General features: G+C 41.0%; 1 protein-coding gene across 2 annotated transcripts in view; it reads right to left on the bottom strand.

The window, feature by feature from the left end:
* The window catches only part of pdlim3b (PDZ and LIM domain 3b), a 107,894-nt gene that overhangs the window by 62,562 nt on the left and 22,064 nt on the right, over nucleotides 1-23,268 (bottom strand). For both annotated transcript variants that reach the window (XM_043706005.2, XM_043705997.2), the window contains exons 2-3: nucleotides 4,598-4,749; nucleotides 4,179-4,263 (exon numbers count right to left, since the gene is read on the bottom strand). In XM_043706005.2, coding sequence (XP_043561940.1) covers nucleotides 4,179-4,263; nucleotides 4,598-4,749 — 237 coding nt within the window. The remainder of the gene's footprint in view (nucleotides 1-4,178; nucleotides 4,264-4,597; nucleotides 4,750-23,268) is intronic.

Genomic DNA, 23,268 nt, shown 5'->3' with positions numbered 1-23,268 from the left:
TCAAAAAGTGTTGCACTAGAAAAGCGTAGCAGATCAGGAAGCATCTGAGGAGCAGGACAGTTAATGTTTCAAGCATAAGTCCTTCATCAGGAATAATTCCTGATGAAGGGCTTATGCCGGAAACATCTATTCTCCTGCTCCTTGGATGCTGCCTGACCTGCTGCGCTTTTCCAGTGCCACACATTTTAGCTTTAATAGGTTCATTTTCAATGGGAAAATAAGATACACACAGGGATCTGTACAAAGTGATAATTGGTAAAATAATAGATGATCAGTTCAAAATGCAATTTAATGTGATATCGAGCCAGTTTATACTTCTGTTATGGACTAGGCAAGACCACTCAAAACATTCTAGAGCAGGCAGCCCAGACCATAACTTTGCATTTTATTTCAGTAAGTGTACAGTGAAAATTACCATGATTAAGTTAGCGAGTTTGACTACTAGGTTTAAAACAGACAAAAAATTTATTCACAAAATTACACAATGAAACATGAAGAACAAAATAAAGAACTCCTAGAGAACTCAGACTATCTAAACTAGACTTATGTATGCTGTTCCGAATACACACAACAGTCCCAATAAGCAACCCCCTTTAAACACAGTACAAAAAAGAATCAGATGCTTCCAGGTTGAACTTAGAATGGAGAGCAGAAAGAGTTTCCTCACAGCTCACTGTTGAACTCCCAACCAGTTCTGGACTGAACTAAACTGCTCATCTAGAGAGCTGACCACTCCCCTTTCATTCTCCAAGTCACTTCTCCAACATAACTACTTTGGCCTGAAGTCTTATTTGCTTACATATAAACAAAAGGCCTTTCAAAATCCATCTCTGTACCAAACTAGTCTGAATGGAGCCCGGCCTGGTTTATTACCCCTCTGAAAAAAATCAAGTACAGAGTATCCTTGAGCCAAGGAACAGCTTTAAGAAAAAAAAAAGGACTAGCTTTGTAACAGCTTCAAGGGCTTGCCAAAGAAGACAGTCATTGTCAGTTGAAGAGGTAACAGGCAATATAAAACTAAACAAAATAAAACATTTTTTTTAAAGCACAGATTCTGGTGACTAGGAAAGAACAACAAAGGAAGACAAGTCAGATAATTGGAGTTTAAAACATCATGAAAAGAAAGCATGATTGAAATTTATACAAACAATTTACAATTATGTCGGAATTAGAAGAAAAACTGATGATGATGATGATATTGTGAGTGAAAACATTGAATAGGCAAAATAATTACTTTGTTTCTGATTTAGAGTAGAGGAATACAGCAGAGAAAGAAGCCAACATGTTGAACATCACAAGAAAACTGACTTTGAATCAGCAGCAGTGGCTCACCAAAACAAGTAACTAAAGTAATAGCAGTAATGGCATTAAAGAATGATAAATCACCAGGACCAGATGGTTTCCAATCCAGGGATTTAAAGGTACTTGGGCAAGATAAATTGGATTATAACATTCCAAAATTATTTCAATGTAGGAACTGTTCTGTTAAATTGGAAAGTTGCACATATCATTCTGATATTTAAGAAACCAGAGAGAAAAAAAATTATGATCAGTTTGCCTAATATCTGTTGTTGGAAAACTATCAGAGCCATAATTAAGGGTTAACTGAGTTAATTGAAAATTTTCAGTTAATCAGTAATAGTCAACATGCACACAGTGAGAACCTCCTGATATATGTCAACAACCTAGATACTGGTGTATAGCAAACAATTTCAAAGTTTGTAGATGATACAAAAACCTGGATACATTTTGAACAGTGACTAAATTAGTGTAGACCTTCAAAAGGACATATAAAGGTTGGTAGAATGGATGGATAAGAAGCAGATGAAGCTCAATAAAAAGAAATGTGAAGTTATTCATTTTAGTGGGAAGAACATGAAGAGATAATATAAACTAAATGACAAAACATTAAAGTGGGTGCAGGATCAGAAGAAGGTGGATTTACATGTTCATAAGTTTTGAAGGTAGCAATATAGGTTGAGAGTGTAGGTAATAAAGCAAACTGTACTACAGGCTTTTTTAATATGGAGCATAGAGGAGAAGAAGGGGGTTATGTTGAACCTGTATAAAACACTAATTTGTTCTCAGCTGGTGCATTGTATCTACTTCCGGGCATGCCATTTTTTAAAGAATGAGAGGCATTGAAGAAAGTGGAGAAAAGATTAATGAGAATGGTTCTTGGATGAAGAACTTCAGTTATGAAGGTACATTGGGTAATTGTAACTACTTTCCTTGGAGTAAGCTGAGAGGATATTTGACAGAGATATTCAAAATCCTGAGAGGTCTGGGCAGAGTAGATAGTGAAAGAATCAAAATTGTGAGGACAAAATTTGATATTATTGGGAAAAGAAACAAAAGAGATATGAGAAAAAAAACATTTTCCTGGGGAATGTGGTTAAACTCTGGGATGCACTGTCCAAGTGTGTAGTGGAGGCAGGTTGAAATGAAACATCCAAAAGGAAATTAGACTGATATCTGAGAAGTAAGCTATGGGGAGAAAATGGAAGAATGGCATTGTGAATTACTCGGAAATCCCACAGAGATAAAATGATTCGAATGGTCTCCTACTGTGCAGTATCAATCCTATGAAAATGGTGCAAATCCAAAGGGACTTGAGGCAGTGGTGGGGTTTGAGGTGGAGGGGTGGGGAGTGAGTGAGTGTCAGGGGTGGATGTTCATATCTGTACACAATTAAATTGTCATGAATAGATAACCATTTTTTTAAAAAGTTAATGAAATGCTGGTTTTTGGAGCCACAGGAATAAAATAGTAAAAATCATGCTTCAGTTATTAAAAGTTTAGCCCACACCTGAAATACAGCAAGCAGTTCTGGGTATTAATCTCAAGGAAGAAGTTTTTAAAATCTGCATTCACAGGATGAGGGTGTCACTACCTAGGTCAGCATTGACTGACCCTTCCTAACTACCCAGAGGGTATTTAAGAGTCAATCACATTGGAGTGGGTGGTAGATTTTCTTATAGGCCAGTACAGGTAAGGATGGCAGTTTCCTTCCCTGAAGGACATTAATGAACCAGATGGGTTTTTCCCACAACAATCAATTCATGGTCATCGTTAGGCACTTAGTTCCAGATTTTTATTTAATTCAAATTCCACCATCTGCCATGGCGGGATTTAAACATGGGTCCCAAGAATATTACCTGGGTCTCTGGATTAACAGCCCATTGATATTACCATTATGCTGTTTCCTTTCCTTTCGAGGGAGTGCTATGTATATTTATCAGATATACATCTTCAAGGTCAAAGTATGAGAAGAGAGGTAACACAAATTAAAAGATTTTTTCCCTGAATTTCATGAGTTTAAATAATTATTTGATTGAATTTATCAAGATATTAATGGGAATAGGTAGGTTAGAGAGAAACCGTTTCTACTGGTTAAGGAATATAGACTAGATAGTCTTAAAATCAAATCTAGACTATTCATGAATGATTTTAAGAAACATTTCTATGTACAAAGGGTATTAGAATTTGAAATTCTGCTACTGAAGATTGGGGCTAGATCAATAGATAATTTTCTAGCTTAGATCAATAGTTTTTGTTATCCAATAAATTGTTACTTTATGGAGCAAAGGTAGATCTCTGGAGCATAGATCAGTCATGAATAAATCAGGTAGTGAACGAGTCCTAAGAGGCTTCTCCTTTTTCTACCTTCCTACATTAAAAAAAAAGTACAATTATTCATTAGTAATCCTTCTGGAATAACATTAATGCTTTGCATCTAGTATCAAATATTAATGGCTAATCTGAAGAAAGGTCACTGGACCCGAAATATTGATTCTGTTTTCTCTCCACAGATGGTGCCAGACCAATTTCCATTTTTGTTAATAGCCAGTCTGTTTGGTCCTTTCATCCTTGTTTAATGAGCATGAATTCCTCCCAAGTTTATTACCTAACAAATAAGTTATTATGCATAAAGAAATGTAAACTATCAGCCCTATCAATTATTTATCTTGAAGTGTTACATCTATCACATAATCCGCAAAAGGATAAATATTATTTTTGAAAAACGTATGAATTAACCATGCAGTGACAGAATTAAATTTTAAGAACACAAATTAAAGAATGATCAATTTTAACTTGGCTTTCTTCCAACAACCTCCAATAATAATAATAGACAGTTAAACAATTGAAACATTTGAGTTTTTTCCTGTACTATTTACCTGTGGTTCTGCCTCTAAATTAATCTTGAAGGGATTTGCCTTGCCATCTTCAGTGACTTGAGGAGACCAAAGCTTAGTTTCAGGCCTGGGACACAAGCAAACAAAACCTCAACAACTGCATTTTCGCTTTTCATTGTTAATGCACTCAAATCATTTACGGAAAATGCACAGATCAGCAAACACGAGGGATGTTAGGATAGAAAATGACGACAGTACTTGTGCTAGAAAAAGCATTTGGTTTGTGTTAAAAAGAGTAACTCTCAATGACAGTCACAATGAGCAGTTCTTTTCTTTATTGTGCTGTCTAGTCCTTTGCTGCACATGCAACGCTGGAACAGTTCTTCTATAAGGAGTCAATGTTCCCTGTAAATCTGTTTTAATTTATTGATGATATAATATTGTACTATAGCCATACTAACCGGTTGATCTTGAGGCTTAACTGACTGGTAGCAGCCTTGATCCTATTCTGAGCATCAACATGTGTCATAGCATCTGTACTTATTCCGTCAATGGCTAGGATAACATCACCAGGGGAGAGATTAGCTAGTGATGCCTTGCTTCCAGGTGTTACCTAGAGATTTAAACCACATCAGAATTTTGTTTAGTATTAGTGGACAATATAGATCATGATTGTAAACTTAATTGTACAAGAGTTAATACCAGCTAAATATAGGGACAAAGTTGGTTGTATTCCCATTGATCGCAGAACAGTAAAGTGTAAGGTACCAACAGTGGGATGAACATCTCTTGAAAATTCAATTGTCTTATGCTTTTCCAGAAAAGTGCATGGTACAAATGTAGTTCCCTTAAATAACAGAATTGCCCACATATTAGATGTAAAACATAACCTGCATAAAGAGTTCTTCTTGTCTATTTTATCCACTTCACCTTCCCTTGGTTCTCTTGAAAGTGCTTAGCACTGCTATACTATGGCTCTACTAATTTCAGGTGATTTTTACTTCTTTGATCAACAGGGCATTCATATGTGATATCCAACAACATATGAGCCTCACATGTGAGTCTAATCATTCCTCTGTGAGCAACAAGTAACATAGTTCATTGGAAAATGATTCTGACTAATTTACTTCTTGTTAGTCCTGTGAGGTATAAAGGCTGTTCAATTAAATTATTACCACTATAAGGTTAGTAGAAAATCAGAGTATTGATTGTAACGTGTTGCATAACTATTAAATGGCATAGAATTGTAATGATAGATCACATTCCCTCCATGAGGGGGTTCCTGTTCCCAGTCACTAACTAGTACCTCTCAATATGGGGAGGCGTAACTTGGCTCCTCTCTTTTCGAGTTCGCTCACTGACCTTTATAAAGAATTGGTTCTTTTTCAGCTTGGTCCATAGCTCTGTCTAATAAAAGTGTAGTTACCCAATGTAAGGAGTCAATTATGAGATTTTCTTGATTGAAAGAAAGAGCAATTTGATTACCTGCTACTCCTTAAAAAAAATAATAAAGATGTGATACCAACTATACATACACACACGTAGAAAATTGAAGAGGGATAGTCTACAGTATAAAAAGAAGATAAGGATATACAGTTTAATGCCCTTAGAGTATCCTTGAGTGGGCATTAGAATATCAACTGGATACCCTGGTTGTATGGATGTCTGGTATTCTCAATGATGGTGAAAAGTTAGATCTCTTTAAGCTCTTGATCTCTAGATGTTTCGCTCTGTTTGCATTGTCACTAGGTGATTTGTCCTTTACAAGATAGTGAACACTTCACTCATCTAGTTCCAGGCAAAAATAATTCTCTCCCAGTTCTGACAAAAGTAGTCCCCTGAAATACAGCTGGTTTGTGTATTTCAGTGTTCATTGTTCATTGCTTTGAACTTTGATAATTGCAGCTAATGGCTTTCATCTCCAAAATGACTTGTCAGTCAGGTGGAAATCAAAAAAGATGAGTTTCTTCTTGCCTGACTGATTGATCTAGTTTCAGAATCTTTTGATTAAAATATTAATTTCAGCTCAGATGCTTTCATTTATTCCACATTGGCTTCACAAAGCTTAGCTAGCCTGTATGGTCAGCTGATTACTGTGGTCAATTTTAAACCATTTTTAAAATCATTTCCATCCAGTCACAGATATTAAAAGCAGATGACGGAAGTTGAAAACCAAGAATTTATATTTTTAGATCACTATTGTGACAAAGGCCACTGGGCGATGTCAAGGTTAGACTGATACCCTGCATGGCCAAGCAATCCACCAGCATGAACCCCTACAATATTGAACTATCTGTGAACACAATATATCAAGGATCACACATAAACTGTGGTCATTTGGTTACCACTGATGCATACTCAGTAACAGGCCAAGGATGGGAAAGGAGAATGAACAGTGAATTGATAAAATTGGATTGTTAATTTAAAATATTATACTGGTGCATATTTTTCACAAACAAAACCATATTTTTGGATCTAAACTAAATTATGGAAAAAGATTTTCACCCAGGCTGCTTCTAAATATTGGGAAGTAAAATACAAGCGATGTTACTATTTAAAGATAAATGGTTTTATATCAAAGCAAAGGAAATAGTAGTCAGAGGAGATCGTATGACCCAGCAAACCTGTTGCAATGATGCTATATTGATGAAATATTGGTGGTATGATTGTTGCTTTCTTTTATTGTACATTTTGCACAAGATACTTGCCCAATGTAGTAGCTGCAACATTGCTAAATAGGCAAGAATTTGACACTTTTCACTGCAGCACATCAGCACTATTGCATTATCCTTTTATTTCCGGGAATCTGGATTTAAAGCCATTTTGTACAAATGGATGAAAATCAGCACATGAGCTTTAAGGTTTCTCTAAGAAGTAAGCTTTTGGACTATCAATGCAGTTCATGTAGGGTAAAAAATAAAAATCACACTGTGAAAAACACTATTGAAGTTAAAACCCTTGGATTATCAAAGATGAAAAATAATTAATTTCCCAATAATGGTCTCACTGTTCAACAGAATAATTCACATCCAACTGAATTTTTGAAGACTTTATTTATGAACCCAGATTTTAATTAAATGCTTAGTAATAAACGTGGTTGGAGGAGTCTCACTGAACAGGAAACTCAGCTATGAGATATAGAACTGTTTCTGAGCCATGTCAATGAAACTAGAACAGCATCAGAATTCTGAAACAGCAACTGAAAAGTAACATATTAATATCAATAAATTTATGTATCACCCCCCCTCCCCAACTGAAATAAAGGGGAGGGTTCTTGGCAAAAAAATAGGTTTATAAAGATAGATAGATATGCAAGCTCAAAGTTTTGTTATATTGTGACTCAGGAAAGAAAACCTTACATTCTTTCTTAAAATCCTTATCAGAGGAAGCAGAAGGGAATTTGAAAAGAGTAATGGAAAAATGCTAGGATTTTAGATTCCAGGCCAATTTCAAAACAACTAAAAATGCTCCGTCACAAGCTGCATGTAGATTAAAGAAATGATATCATGTTCTTTGCTAACCTAAATTTAGTATGACATGACTAACTAAACATTCCATGTCGGCACTGACTAATTTGAAGGTATACTGAAAGAACAAAAAACAAGACTGAAGTCTATATTAGCCATCATTAACATTGCATTCTACCCCTGGCCCCACAGCCTCATGACTGCCTTTGTCATACCAAGAGTGTTACTTACTTTTGGTTAACTCTAGTTAGCCAAAGGATTGGATAGAGTTCATTTATAGTTGTATACATTCCTGGTCACAAATCACAGGCAATCTGGCAATGTCACTCACAGTTGATCAACAAAGATGTTTTGGTATTTAAGGAATTGATGAATGAAATTTCAGGGTTTTATTTTTGTATGAATTTTTTTATGTTTCAAGATGGCGCCAGAGGGTGGCAACATTTTGCGAACAGATCTCATTCTTATAATCTACATCTTATAATCATTCTGCTCTTCTAAACCTCAATTCTAAGTCTAAGTCTATCAGAATTACTATGTTCTCTTAAATCTACTTTCAGGTTTAATGATTCTATGACTGGCAAGGCTCAACTAGTGACACTGGAATCACAACCTCAGAGCAACCAAAGACCTACCAGCTTCCTGCAAGCCTGACTACCTTGTGGAAACCAGTACTGAGGCCTGACTAGTGCGGGAACAAGACCTGACCCCACGGTAACCGGACATTTCGGAGGCCCAACCAAACCAGCCACCAGAACTCTCCCTGGAATGCTCAAGGAGCCCAGTCCCCCACTGTGATCACACACATACCACTCGGAGCAGCTGACCTCCTTCACCAATGCCTGGGTTTCAACTCCCCCAGCCCCATACTTCTGGCAAACGTCCGAGCCATTGAGAACAAAATGGATGAACTCAAAGCTCGACTCACTTTCCAAACAGAATTGAGAGATTACTGTTTGCTCTGTTTTACAGAGACATGACTGACTGTACCTTATAACCTGAGGGTTTCTCAGTTCACTAAATGGACTGCTAGGGCAAGGCAAGGGGCAGTGTGGTTTGCCTCCTAATCAACACCTCCTGGTGCTCAGACGTGGCGACTCTGATGAATTACTGCTCCTCAGACCTCGAATATTTTACACTAAAGTGGCGTCCCTATTATTTGCTGCACAAGTTTACCTCTGCTATCCTGACAGTGGTCTTCATCTCACCCCATGTGGAGGTGAAGGGTACACTGAATGTAATATACAACGCCTCAAACAGTCTTGAGACAGAATACACCAAAGCCTTATTCATCATAGCTGATGACTTCAACCAGGCCAAACTCAAGAACGTGCTACCAACACACCATCAACACATCTTCTGTCCCACCACTGATCTGAACATCCTTGACCATTGTTATAAAACCAAAAATGCCTGCCTTGTGGACATGCAGAATTTGCTTCGCCTTCTGAGGAAATAGATGTTGTTGTACTTTTTTGACCATTGCATTGATGTGAATGGACCAGGACAGATTGTTGGTGATATTTACTCCCGGGAATTTGATGCTTTTGACCATCTCCACCTCAGCAGCATTGATGCAGACAGGGGCATGTCCTCCACTCTGCTTCCTGAAGTCAATGATGAGCTCCTTTGTTTTCCTGATGTTGATGGAGAGATTGCTGTCTGTACACCATGCTGCTAAGCCACTATTCTCTTTCTTGTATTCTGTCTCATCATCGTCTGAGATCCAACAACAACAGTAATGTTGTCTGAAAAGTTGTAAATGGAGTTGGGGTGGAATTTGGCCCCCACAGTTGTGAGTGTACAAGGAGTACAGTAGGGGCTGAGAATGCAGCCCTTATTTTCACTTTTCATAGCTTTGAAGCAAACTAAAAACAGTTGAACAAGGAGTTTAGTAAAATATTTAAATACCAGGGAATTAATGAAAAAAGAGATCTCTGGAGATATTCATCTTTTTAATCCAAAGGGATTTGTGGAATTAATTACCAATTAAGTGAACAGCTGAGAGTATATAGCAAAGAAAATGACCTAATTGTTTTGGGAGGAGATATGTTTCCTTTCTTCCTTGGTTAGGCCATCCCTAATTGCTTTTGAGAAGGTGGTGGTGAGCTGCCTTCTTGAACCACAAAAGTCCATGTTATATAGGTTGACCTGCAATGCTGTTAAGGAGGAAATTCTAAGTAATTTGATCGAGGGACAGTGAAGGAACGCCAACATATTTTCAAATCAGGATAGCGAGTGGCTTGGAGGGGAACTCGCCCATGGTAGTATTCCCATGTATCTGCTGCCTTTATCCTTCTAGATGGAAGTGATTGTGGGTTTGGAAGGTGCTGTCTGAGAAGCATTAATTAGTCCTCATAGCATATTTAGCATATGGGTCACCTTGTGTAGCAGTGAGGACGGGAATGAATAATGAAAGTGCTGGTTGAGATGCCAATTGAGTAATCTGCTCTGCTCTGGATCATGCCAAGCTTCTTGAATAATGGAGCTGCACTCATCCAGACAAGTGGAGAGTATTCCATCACATTTGTGAATTGTATCCTGAAGATGGTGCAAGGTATTGATGAATTGGAAGATGAATTATTTGCCATCAAATTCCCAACCTCTGGCCTGCTCTTGTCACTATAGTATTTATATGGCTTGTCCAGTTCATTTTCTGCACAATGATGACTCTAGGATAGCGGGAATGGAGGGATTCAGCAGTGTCAGTGCTACTAAATGTCTACAGAAGACGTTTAGCTTTTCTCTTGTTGGAGGTAGTCATTGCCTGGCATTTGAGTAGGATGAATTCTGATCTGAAGTTGCCCAGGTTTTGCTGCATGCGGACAGTCTTCCTTATCTGAGAAATTATGTATGATGCTGAACATTGTGTAACCATCAACACCTCCACTCCTGAGGAAAGATCATTGATGAAAAAGCTCAAGATGGTTAGGCTGAGGTCTCACCCTGGAGAAACTGAGGAGATGATGGGATCCACTGAGGGAAGGTGAAATATCCTTGTGAACCTTGAAAATTAGCAAAGATTAGCTTTGATAAAAAAATAGTATTTCTTTCAGAAACACGACTATCCAGAAACAGATCTGAATATCTGTCTGAGGACTAAGAAGCAGTATAGAGCTTGATTCTGACTCTGTTAACATAATGTGGTGGAGTAACAGTAGTGTAGTGGGTGTTGGCACTGGATTATGAATCTTAATACCCAGGCTAATACTCTCAGGAAAATGATTCAAATCCTGCCATAGTGAAATTTGAATCAGAAAACAAGAGCTGGAATTCGATAGAGGTAACCCTACAGAGGCTGTTATCCTGTCACCAAGTCACCCTTTATTTACTTACGGAGAGTCTGTGATACTGATGCAGCTTTCTCTGACCCAGCTCTCAGAGTGAACTGTGCCTCTCACATTCCTGTGTAAGTATGTCAGCCAGAGCTCCCTGATTGGACCAGACTAACAGCCCCAATCAGGAAACTCATATTCTATGAGATCTACCTGGCTGACTTCATTACAATCACTACAGCAGCCATTATAGAATTTTGTAAAAATCCATCTGGTTCAAGAATATCCTTTTGGGAATAATATCAGTCATTCTCACCTGGTCTGATCTACATGTGACCCCAGACTCTTAAATGCCCTCTGAGATGGCACTCAGTTCAGGATGAAGTGAGGGCTGGTAATAAATGCTGGCTCAACTAATGACATCCATATCCCATGAATGACCAAACCAAAATACTGCAATAGGGAAAGTGGCCTCATCATTTCCTTCAGAATTTGAGGTAAGAACATTGAGTGACATCTCCTTCAAGGGATGCCTTGTGCACATTGAGGTATCTCGATCCCCACTTCCCAATTTTGTGCATCCCCTCAGCCTCCAAAATTCAAACACCTAAACTCCTTTCCGTAGAGTCCCCTGATTTCTCCCTGTCAAAAATCCCCAACTTACCTTAGTCTGACATCCGTGACAGATCATCCTCTCTTATAATCCCAGCAGTGTCCACAATTTCCTTCTGGTTCTGCTGGGACTATTCAGCTGCCAGCCCTGGAGGTAGAAGTTCCATATTTATCTCATAAGGTCACTCTCACCATCTCAATACCATGGGGCAGTCTTTAAATGATCAACCATCTACTGGAGTGGGACAATCAACATGCCTCTCTCCACAAAATAAAGCCCAAGAAGTTAGACCGAAAGTACAGACGGGCGCAGATCCGTCAAAACCAACACCAACAGATTTATCCATTTTGTTAGTGCCCTGTTTACAGCAGTGTATACAGTCACCATCCTGTCAGAGTACAATGGAGAAAGTGAGGACTGCAGATACTGGAGATTAGAGTCGAAAAGCATGGCACTGGAAAAGCACAGCAGGTCAGGCAGCATCCGAGGAACGGGAGAGTTGACATTTCGGGAGTATTAGACTACTATGGCGCTTAAAGAGAAATCGAAATGTCCAGCATTTAACCAACAGATTGACTCCACAAAATGCCACTTTTTTAAACAAAAAGCACAATTACTGTATACAAGAATGAAACATAGCAAGCACCATTTAGTTAATACTATAGTTTAAAATTACTAATGATATAAACTCAGTTCTATGTTTTACTTCCCTCCAAGAATTCTCTTGTACATTAGAAGAAATTTGAACGTTCATTCAGTTTTCCTCGGAACAGCACAAAGGTATACCACAGGACCCCACCAGAAGTTACTTTAATTTCTCTCCTGGTGATGCAGCTGTTCTTCCATTTGTTTTTGGCCAAATAATTCTTCAAATTCCTTTTAAAACCTCATGACTTCACAACTCAAGCTTAGATTTCACTGTATTATCTGGACTTACTGCTGATTTTCACTATGAGCATCACTGTAGTTGCTTTTTCTAGCTCTAAGCTAGACAAAATCTTCAGGGTTCTTCAACTTCTATCATACCCCACTCCATATATTCCAAGTTTTCTAACTGTCCAAATGGATTTCATTGTGAGAGCCATTGTATTTATTTCTCGAGCTTCAAACTAGCGAATATAGTCGCTTTATTCATCATAAAATTAAAACTGTATTTTCTCTGCTTAAGGTGCAGGCCCAACTAAGAAATAACTTCTGATGGCTTATTCAACCCAGTGAGATGCTGACTACACCAAAGCAAAATGGCCACTGCCTTCTGTAAGCAACACCCAGATCCTGACTGATTTCCTCTTTGCCTGTTCCAAGCTGACTGGTTACTGGCTATTGATTCTGTGAGCAACACACATATCTACGCAAATTAAACAAAAGCATCTTCTAACTCCCACTGTCCAACTCCACTGAATGCTTTGTAATGTTCTCAAACAGAAATGCAATCATATTTTACATTCAACACAACTCTCTGATTCTGTAACCAACATGAATAATTTCTAAATAAGTTATAAAACTCCTTATCTCAGAATAGCTAGCTTTTAGATGCTTCTATGGATATAACGATAGACAGTTGAAACTTTATTCCTGGAACAGCACAGCAGGTCAGGCAGCATCCAGGGAACAGGAGATTCGACGTTTCGGGCACAGGCCCTTCTTCAGGAATGAGCAGAGAGTGTTCAGCAGGAGAAGATAAAAGGTAGGGAGGAGGGACTTGGAGGAGGGGCGTTGGAAATGTGATAGGTGGAAAGAGGTCAAGGTGAGGGTGATAGGTCGGAGTAGGATGGAGGCGGAGAGGTCAAGAAGAAGACTGCAGGTCAGGAAGGCGGTGCCGGGCTGGAGGGATCCGGCTGAGACAAGGTGGGGGGATGAAGAAACTGGTGAAGTCCAAGTTCATCCCCTGCGGTTGGAGGGTTCCCAGTCGGAAGATAAGACGCTCCTCCTCCGACCGTCGGGTTGTTGTGGTTTGGCGGTGGATGAGTCCAATGACCTGCATATCCTCGGTGGAGTGGGAGGGGGAGTTGAAATGCTGTGCTACAGGTTGGTTGGGTTGGTTCGTCCGGGTGGCCCAGAGGTGCTCTCTGAATCGCTCCGCAAGTAGGCGGCCTGTCTCCCCAATATAGAGGAGGCCACACCGGCTGCAGCGGATGCAGTAGATGATGTGGGTGGAGGTGCAGGTGAATCTGTGGTGGATATGGAAGTTTCCTTTGGGGCCTTGGAGAGAAGTGAGGGGGGAGGTGTGGGCGCAAGTGTTGCACCTCCTGCGGTTGCAAAGGAAGGTGCCGGGAGTGGAGGTTGGGTCGGTGGGGGGTGTGGATCTGACAAGGGAGTCGCGGAGGGAGTGGTCTCTACGGAAAGCTGATAGGGGAGGGGAGGGAAATATATCCTTGGTGCTGGGGTCTGTTTGGAGGTGGCGGAAGTGACGGCGGATGATGCGCTGTACATGGAGATTGGTGGGGTGGTAGGTGAGGACCAGTGGGGTTCTGTCCTGGTGGCGGTTGGAGGGGCGGGGCTCAAGGGCGGAGGAGCGGGAAGTGGAGGAGATGCGGTGGAGGGCACCGTCGACCACGTCGGGGGGGAAATTGCGGTCCTTGAAGAAGGAGGCCATCTGTGTTGTACGTATTTTGAACTGGTCCTCCTGGGAGCAGATGCGGCGGAGACGAAGGAATTGGGAGAATGGGATGGCGTTTTTACAGGGGGCAGGATGGGAGGAGGTGTAGTCCAGGTAGCTGTGGGAGTCGGTTGGTTTGTAGTAGATGTCCGTGTTGATTCGGTCGCCTGAGATAGAAACAGAAAGGTCTAGGAAGGGGAGGGAGGAGTCCGAGACTGTCCAGGTGAATTTGAGGTTGGGGTGGAAGGTGTTAGTGTAGTGGATGAACTGTTCAACCTCCTCGTGGGAGCACGAGGTAGCGCCGATACAGTCATCAATGTAGCGAAGGAAAAGATGGGGGGTGGGGCCAGTGTAGTTGCAGAAGATGGATTGTTCCACATACTCTACGAAGAGGCAAGCATAGCTGGGGCCCATGCGGGTGCCCATGGCTACTCCTTTTGTTTGGAGAAAGTGGGAGGATTGGAAAGAAAAGTTGTTCAGGGTAAGGACCAGTTCGGTCAGTCGAAGGAGGGTGTCGGTGGAAGGGTACTGGGTGGTACGGCGGGAAAGGAAGAAGCGGAGTGCTTTGAGTCCTTCGTGATGGGGGATGGAGGTGTACAGGGACTGGATGTCCATGGTGAAGATGAGGCGTTGGGGACCGGGGAAGCGGAAATCCTGGAGGAGGTGGAGGGCGTGGGTGGTGTCACGAACGTAGGTGGGGAGTTCTTGGACTAATGGGGACAGGACCGTGTCGAGGTATGCCGAGATGAGTTCAGTTGGACAGGAGCAGGCTGAGACGATGGGTCGTCCGGGGCAGTCAGGTTTGTGGATTTTGGGCAGGAGGTAGAAACGGGCGGTGCGGGGTTGTGGGACTATGAGGTTGGAGGCGGTGGATGGGAGGTCCCCTGAGGTGATGAGGTTATGGATGGTCTGGGAGATGATGGTTTGGTGGTGGGGGATGGGGTCATGGTCAAGGGGACGGTAGGAGGAGGTATCTGCGAGCTGGCGTTTGGCCTCAGCGGTGTAAAGGTCAGTGCGCCAAACTACTACTGCGCCTCCCTTGTCAGCTGGTCCGACTCCCACAGCTACCTGGACTACACCTCCTCCCATCCTGCCCCCTGTAAAAACGCCATCCCATTCTCCCAATTCCTTCGTCTCCGCCGCATCTGCTCCCAGGAGGACCAGTTCAAAATACGTACAACACAGATGGCCTCCTTCTTCAAGGACCGCAATTTCCCCCCCGACGTGGTCGACGGTGCCCTCCACCGCATCTCCTCCACTTCCCGCTCCTCCGCCCTTGAGCCCCGCCCCTCCAACCGCCACCAGGACAGAACCCCACTGGTCCTCACCTACCACCCCACCAATCTCCATGTACAGCGCATCATCCGCCGTCACTTCCGCCACCTCCAAACAGACCCCAGCACCAAGGATATATTTCCCTCCCCTCCCCTATCAGCTTTCCGTAGAGACCACTCCCTCCGCGACTCCCTTGTCAGATCCACACCCCCCACCGACCCAACCTCCACTCCCGGCACCTTCCTTTGCAACCGCAGGAGGTGCAACACTTGCGCCCACACCTCCCCCCTCACTTCTCTCCAAGGCCCCAAAGGAAACTTCCATATCCGCCACAGATTCACCTGCACCTCCACCCACATCATCTACTGCATCCGCTGCAGCCGGTGTGGCCTCCTCTATATTGGGGAGACAGGCCGCCTACTTGCGGAGCGATTCAGAGAGCACCTCTGGGCCACCCAGACGAACCAACCCAACCAACCTGTAGCACAGCATTTCAACTCCCCCTCCCACTCCACCGAGGATATGCAGGTCATTGGACTCATCCACCGCCAAACCACAACAACCCGACGGTCGGAGGAGGAGCGTCTTATCTTCCGACTGGGAACCCTCCAACCGCAGGGGATGAACTTGGACTTCACCAGTTTCTTCATCCCCCCTCCCCCCACCTTGTCTCAGCCGGATCCCTCCAGCCCGGCACCGCCTTCCTGACCTGCAGTCTTCTTCTTGACCTCTCCGCCTCCATCCTACTCCGACCTATCACCCTCACCTTGACCTCTTTCCACCTATCACATTTCCAACGCCCCTCCTCCAAGTCCCTCCTCCCTATCTTTTATCTTCTCCTGCTGAACACTCTCTGCTCATTCCTGAAGAAGGGCCTGTGCCCGAAACGTCGAATCTCCTGTTCCCTGGATGCTGCCTGACCTGCTGTGCTGTTCCAGCAATAAAGTTTCAACTTTGATCTCCAGCATCTGCAGACCTCACTTTCTCCTATAACGATAGACACCCTAACTCTGCCACAATCCAGAAATGGATTACCCATAATCAGTGTTTACACTTTTAACTCTAATTTTGAACATAAGTGTAAGGTAGAAACTAACTCCAAGTATTAACTCCAAGTTTAAAAAGTTTGTATTTACTCAATTTCTCTGACAAATACATCCATTCGTCTACAGTTAAAGCTTTAATTGCTAAAACTAAATATTATGTTCTATGACATATGAATGAATGAAAATGAATGAATGAATGAATGAATGAATGAAAATGAATGAATGAATGAATGAATGAATGAATGAGTTATTGTCGCATATATCTAGGTAGATACAGTGAATAGTGTTCTGTTGCAACAATCCAGTGCCATTTTGAGGTACAAAAGAGTGAGAAGAAAGTACTTAAATAGAGTTCAGCTTCATCAGCCTGTGTTCCCAATATGGCTCCAGGACTTTTGCAAGGTCAATGCTCTGGGCCCACTGCCACCAGGAATCCCCGTTCCTTCATCACTGCAGCCGACATCTCACTGCCAATCCCAGGAATCCACGCATCAGGCCTACAAAGCCAGGGGCACTCACTCCAATCACTGGCAGTGCCATAAATGAAGAAAAGAGAAAAAGACAAAAAGGAGAGAGGGATAAGAAGGATATGGCTGGCTTTGAGCAGATGAGCCTACTGTACCAGTGACACCATCTTGAATAGCTAGGCCCGCTCTCCCTTCCGTGAGGCAGGACTTGCTTTCTCCTGTTACTGCTGTCGTCACATGCTGTGCACTGCTGGGTCCGTTTCTGACAGGCTGAAAAGGTTGTAAAAGGCCTTGAAAGAGAAAAAGAGAAAAGAAGAGCAAAAGAACAAAGAAAGAAAAAAAGGAAGCAGATGGAGGAGGATAAGCCCTAGACCAGGAGCTTGTGCACCACACTGCTACTCCGCTGCTGTCATCTGATCAATATCATCTAGATACTTCCAACAATACATAACAGGAGGGATGGAATTAAAAATCATTAAAGCCATGAGATTTATCTTTGAAGGTCTCTATTAATATGAAATTTCACAGTTTTGGTATTTGATTCCTATGGTAATCCTAAATTTGAATCTTTTGAAAAAAAAGCACTCTAACCCTGTTTTATTTCCAGCTTCTATGGCAAGTTGGAGTAATGCCAATTAATGTCTTACTTTCTTGGGCTATCTCTTTATCTAAAAATAGAAAATGCCCTCAGGAAGAAAGACTAATGTTTTACACAAGACTATCGATGATATGTCCTAGAAAATTCTCAAGAAAAATGTAAAGATTTTTTTTATATAAAGTCACTACAAATGCTTTTTTATTGTAAGTACTTGATTTAGAAACCAGAAAATTCTTTGACTCTTAGAAGCAACAGATCATTTTTCATTTCTGTGTCTCAGGTTTGCGTGTGGCAAATGAGAGAAAGTAAAGTCTGATTGATTGGTTCCAACTATTGGATTTAGTGCAGCTATGTGGCTCTGGTGGATTGCCATCCTGAACCCTACCTGATCTGATTATTCCATAGTTCATCTTAACTAGCAAGATAAACTATTTTCAAAAGAAAACCAGGTTAAGATACTAGTAGTTACCATATATGGGCAATAATCTATTAAAAACAAATTAACAGCTTTTTATAGTTTATTACATTATCATTCATTCCAGCCAAGAAAATCATATCAAATTATGTTATGCCTCTGAGAAAAAGTACCATTTCTTTATCTTTTATTTAAAGAAAGCAAGTGACTCAGTCTGCTGAAACATTATATGGATATATTTGCAGTTGAGACTAGTGCACTGAAACCGATAATACTACTGCTTATTCATGTCAATGGCATGAGAAACTTCACTGCAATGAGACTTTCATAGCTTGCTTCTAGTGTATACTTAGACTTTTGGAAAGGTTATTCAGCAAAACAGGAATTTGTGCCAGCCAGCTAGATAGCGAGCTGCATTATAACTATTACATTCCCAAAGCCAACTATGCACCATTTTAAAGTTCATAACTTAAAATAGCACAGATTCATACAGAAATTTAAACCCATGTTTTAGTTCAGTGGATTTATTTAAATTGAGCTTACCAGTGTCAAATCTTATTCAGTCAAAATGGAGACCAGAAACATTTAATCACTTTCAGTTCACAGCTCATAAAAGAATCTACTTCTATTTTTATCTCCCATGAGATGTCATAAAACTTTCTATTAAAAGTGTTTCCAAAGAGTTTTAGGACAATACTTCTTTCTCTTCATTAAAATATAAACCATACCTTACATGGAACTCTATTGTCAATTAAATTGGAAGGATTTACGAGTGAAAGTATTTTATTTCAACATGATCCGGGATCTCGAACAACAAATAAAATACATTTATTCAGACATTATCTTTAACATGATTATTCACAGGAGAAAAGTAAATGTTTACATAGAGACATGAAAGGAGACATTTGAGAAGGTGACTAGAATTTCTGTGGAAGATGTGAGTATAAGGAGCATCTTAAAAGAGGGGAGAGAGGTTTAAGGAGGAAATTCCCTTGCTTAAGAGTCTTGGATGTCAAAGGCATGGCCATTGGCAAAGTAAAATCAGCAACATCCAAGAGGCTAAAGTTAAAGGTGTGCAAATAACTTGGAAGGTTATGAGTCCAAAGGAAGTAAGGAGGGGTGACACTATGGAAGAATTTGAAAACAAGTGTGAGAATTTTAGAATTGAGGCATTGCTTAACCCAGGAGTATATCTAAGTCAGTGAGCACAGGAGCAATGGTTGAACAGGGCTTCATGTGAATAAGGAACTGTTTTAGATCAGTTCAAGTTTACAGACAGCAAAATGACAGAGGCTGGCCTGGAGCGTGTTAGAATAGTTAAGACAAAAGGCAGCAAAGGTATGGAGGAGAGTTTCAGCAGCAGATAAGTTGAGGCAGAACACAGACTAGCAATGACAGGTGGAACTAAGTAAGAGCTTGGATACCTAATGAGAATTTCATGTTAGGCCAACTATATCACCAACATTGAAAACAATTTGGGAACCAAGAGATAGAGTTGGTGGCTAAGGAATTAAATTTACTGCAATTTGTTTTGCGTATCACTGGTATGTAGGTATCTGCACGTTCTTTGAGACTGCTTGTTCCTTGTAACTAAGTAAGATTCTTCAACTCCTTATGTAATGTAACACACCTTTATTTACATCTGTACATAGTAGGTTATCAAATATAGCTCTCCAGTATAGTGTCTAAGACCTCTGTTCACATGCTCTTTCTAGACTGGCATCTACTCCCTTACTGATTTCAGAGTCCAGCATCATGATTGACACAATCTTGTTCTAATCCCAGCAGAGATTGTAAAAAAATGGGTGGGATTCTGTGCCTCCACATTGGCAGGTTTGGGTGCAGAAGCACTGGGCAGCAGGGTGCAGGATGGAGGCTCCAATGCCTTCCCTTTTGTGCCTGTTTAGTCCCAGGCAGGAAGGCTTATAGATGCTTGGACATTTACAGAACAGGAAAGGCACATATAAGCAGAGAGTTTTGTAGCTTTATTATATTGCATCACTGACAGAAAAAAACTATAAATTTGCCTCTCTCTTGTCAGATATGCACGCGTGTGTGTGTACATGTGCTGTCCCGACTTTAACTTGGATGGGAATCTGTCAGGTGGGTGGTGATGGGATGTGGTCAAGGTGGGTGACAAGGGGGCCTGACTTTGGCAGTGTGTAGCCCCTGGAGATTTTACTGTCTGCCACTAGTCAGTTGTTTGTCTGAATGCAGCAGAAAGTGGCAATGGCTGGGAGGGGGAGAGTGGTGAGGCAGAAGCATTACAGGAGGCCACAGATGGGCTGACTGGCAAACAGTGAGAATCATGAGGCTGACCTGCCAGGAAAGTCATGTAGTTTGCCATTCTGATCCATATTTGAGCTTGGATCTGGTCCATCATTTGTGGAATCTCTAAGCCTGTCTCTTACTTATTGCTTATGCTTTTTGGTATGCAAGTAGTCCTGTTTGGTATCTTCACCAAGTTGCCAACTCATTTTTAGGTATGCCTGGTGCTGTTCCTGGCATGCCATCCTGCATTCTTCTAAGCGGCTCTAAGTGCCAAATGGTCTTTTCCTGTGCCTAAACCCTCTATCTCATTTTCAATATATAAGCCAGTGATAATGCCGGTTGTTATTATGAATGTTGCATATAGTAATTTGGCTGGGTGTAGCACAGTTTATACTGGGAGAGACATACAAAATAATTTTGGTTAATTTTAACTCACAATATGTGCTAAGTGTGAAGTCACCATCAGTGAACAGTGGCTATGACCTAACATCACTTCTTCCTTTGCAGAAATGTTTCACAACCCTTCTGCTAATCAGTTCAATTTCTTTCTCTCTTCCTGACATGCTGCTCATCTGGTACAGGCACTTAAGATCAACCAAATGGAACTTATGTAGTATTCTCCAAAAGTTCCAATTATCACTACCTGTGTACTGCACCAGTGTACTGTTAAGCAGATACATTTCCTGCTTTCTGTAACATGCATGCAAATATCTGAATGCTATTCAGCTGAATGCTGAAGTCGAGTGAAATGCCACATTGTCACTTCATTTTGAAAGTTTTGTTTAGAAGCCATGAAACTGTGGCAGAAATTTGACAAATCACACTACCTACCTGATGCCCCGTAAAATGACAAAACGACAGGTATATAGAAAAGAAAAAGTAAGAAAAGGAAAAACCTGCAAAGGCGTGCATTTACTTGGCATCATTCACAGCATCAGGCTGCATTTTGAAAGTCAAGTTGTTGTTTTTAAGTGGAGTCACTGCCATGATCAGAAACTTAAGAATTTGCAGACGGCAAGGCGTCAGATACAGTAATATGACAACGATCAGATTATCCTTTTTCATGTTGCTATTTGGTGGATAAGTATCAACCAGAATGCCCTAAAACTGATTACTGGATCAATTTTATGAAATAGAACAAAATGACATGGGTTACAACATATGAGAAAGGGAGAAGTGTGTGAAAATAATGTATTTTCTTCATGTACAATTCATTCTTGACATATAGCTGGAAGGCATTGCTTTAAAAGCATCAGTGTATAATCTTAAATTACTGTGTCATATTCTAAAGAAGTATGGAGTTCTTCTTACAGGCTGATCTCATTGTTACACTATCTGATACCTCTTCTGACATTTCTAACTGGGGTTGACACTGCAGGGTGTTTAAAGGTTAGCATGATATCAACTCAAAAGCTTCTCCTATGAAAAAAGACACCTCTTATTCAAGAAGCAGCTGTTTATCTTGTCCCAAACTACTAGGTCAAGAAGAAAGGTTGAACTCATCCATGTTTCATCATTAAATACTGGTAAACTTGACAGGAAAATGTCAGTTCCGCTGCATATTCGGAAAAGGCAGAGCACAAGCTCCAAAGTGACACATTCTCACAAGTCTCATGTGCTCAGTTGTTCAAAATCAGATGCACAAGATTTATTTAGAAGTTCAATAATCATTGGCTGTCCAAACCATTTGTCCAAGATGGCGGCAGAGTAGCACAGTTGAGTCTGGGACTCATCTGCTCCCGTCCGTTTTCTTTTCTCTTCTTCTTCATTTAACTTTTGCTCTTTTTTCAAAAATTTGTCTGCCCTTTCTCTAAGCCTTTTGTGGTGATTTGGCAGCATTGGCATGGCAACAAGAGCAGGCTGTGTGCAGAATGGCGGTAGCCTCCTGGCGATCAGAGGCAGCGTTGGCATGGCAGTGAGAGCAGGCCATGATGGAATGGTGGCAGCCTCCTGGCGATCAGAGGCAGCAGCGGCAAACCCCGGCAATCTGAGATGGCAGCAAGAATGCAGCTCCTCCCAACCATCGATTCGAGAATCGCAGGCTGTCTGCAACTCCAGGTCAAGGACTTTAAGACCTAGATTTTTTTTTTAAGATTTGAAGGCATTTTCCTTTCCTTTTGGTTTGTTTTCTTTTATTTCCGCTGTTGCTTTTTTAAAGTTATTGTTATTTTGCTGCCTTTTTTAATTATGGTGCTGTAACCAAGATGGCACTGATGAATGCTGACTTTGTACACTTTTCACTGCACTCATGTATTCATACACATGACAATACAATCTAATTCTTATTCCAATTCTGAAAATTAATTCCTTGGAGATCCTGGTCCACCTACCACAAACTCTCCTTTTCTAAGTGATGTATAAAGCATAGATTCAGTACTAGGTACTGAGACCATTTTGGCCATTTCCGTGAGTAAAGTCAGTGATTGAAGCTCTTGACCACAATCAAACTATATTACATAAGAACATATGAAGTAGCAGAAGGAATGTGCCACGTGTCTTGAAAAGCTTGCTTTGCCATTCAATAAGATCATGGCTGACTATAAGGAGCAGCTTTTAAGCTGATGTCATGCTAATCTTTAAACATTTCAAATGGTCAGCCTCAGCAAGACACGTAAAATTAAAGACACAGAAAAGTTGTTAGAAGTATTTAACTTCCTGCTATCTAATCCATTTGGCTACAGTATTAAAACATATTGAACTGAGTCATTGCTGCATGGTAATATTTTTGGGTTTGTGCTCCAGAGGCCCAGGTAAATAGCCAAAATGGTTTCAAATCCCACTTTGGCTGCTGGTGGAACTTGCATTCAATTAATACATCCCTATGTAGAACTAGCCTCAGTAATGCTGACCATGAAACTATTATTAACTGTTGTTAAAAGTCCATCAGGTTTACTTGTTTTCTTTAGAGAATGAAATGTGCCATCTTTACCTAGTCTGATGTCCATGTGACTCCAGAAACAGAGTAATGTGATCAACTGCTATGTGCCATCTGCAATAGCCCAGCAAGCCTCAAATTTATGGGCAATTATGAATGGGGAACAAATGCTGGCCTCAGTGACCTCCACAGTGACATGAAGAAATAAAGAAAATAATTTAAAATAGTTTA

Source organism: Chiloscyllium plagiosum, unplaced genomic scaffold (genome assembly GCF_037043375.1).
Source record: "Chiloscyllium plagiosum isolate Xiang-an unplaced genomic scaffold, Cpla_swu_hap1 HiC_scaffold_2, whole genome shotgun sequence".
NCBI lineage: Eukaryota > Metazoa > Chordata > Chondrichthyes > Orectolobiformes > Hemiscylliidae > Chiloscyllium > Chiloscyllium plagiosum.
Note: the sequence above shows the minus strand (reverse complement) of the source record. Positions and strands in the feature narration are given on the sequence as shown.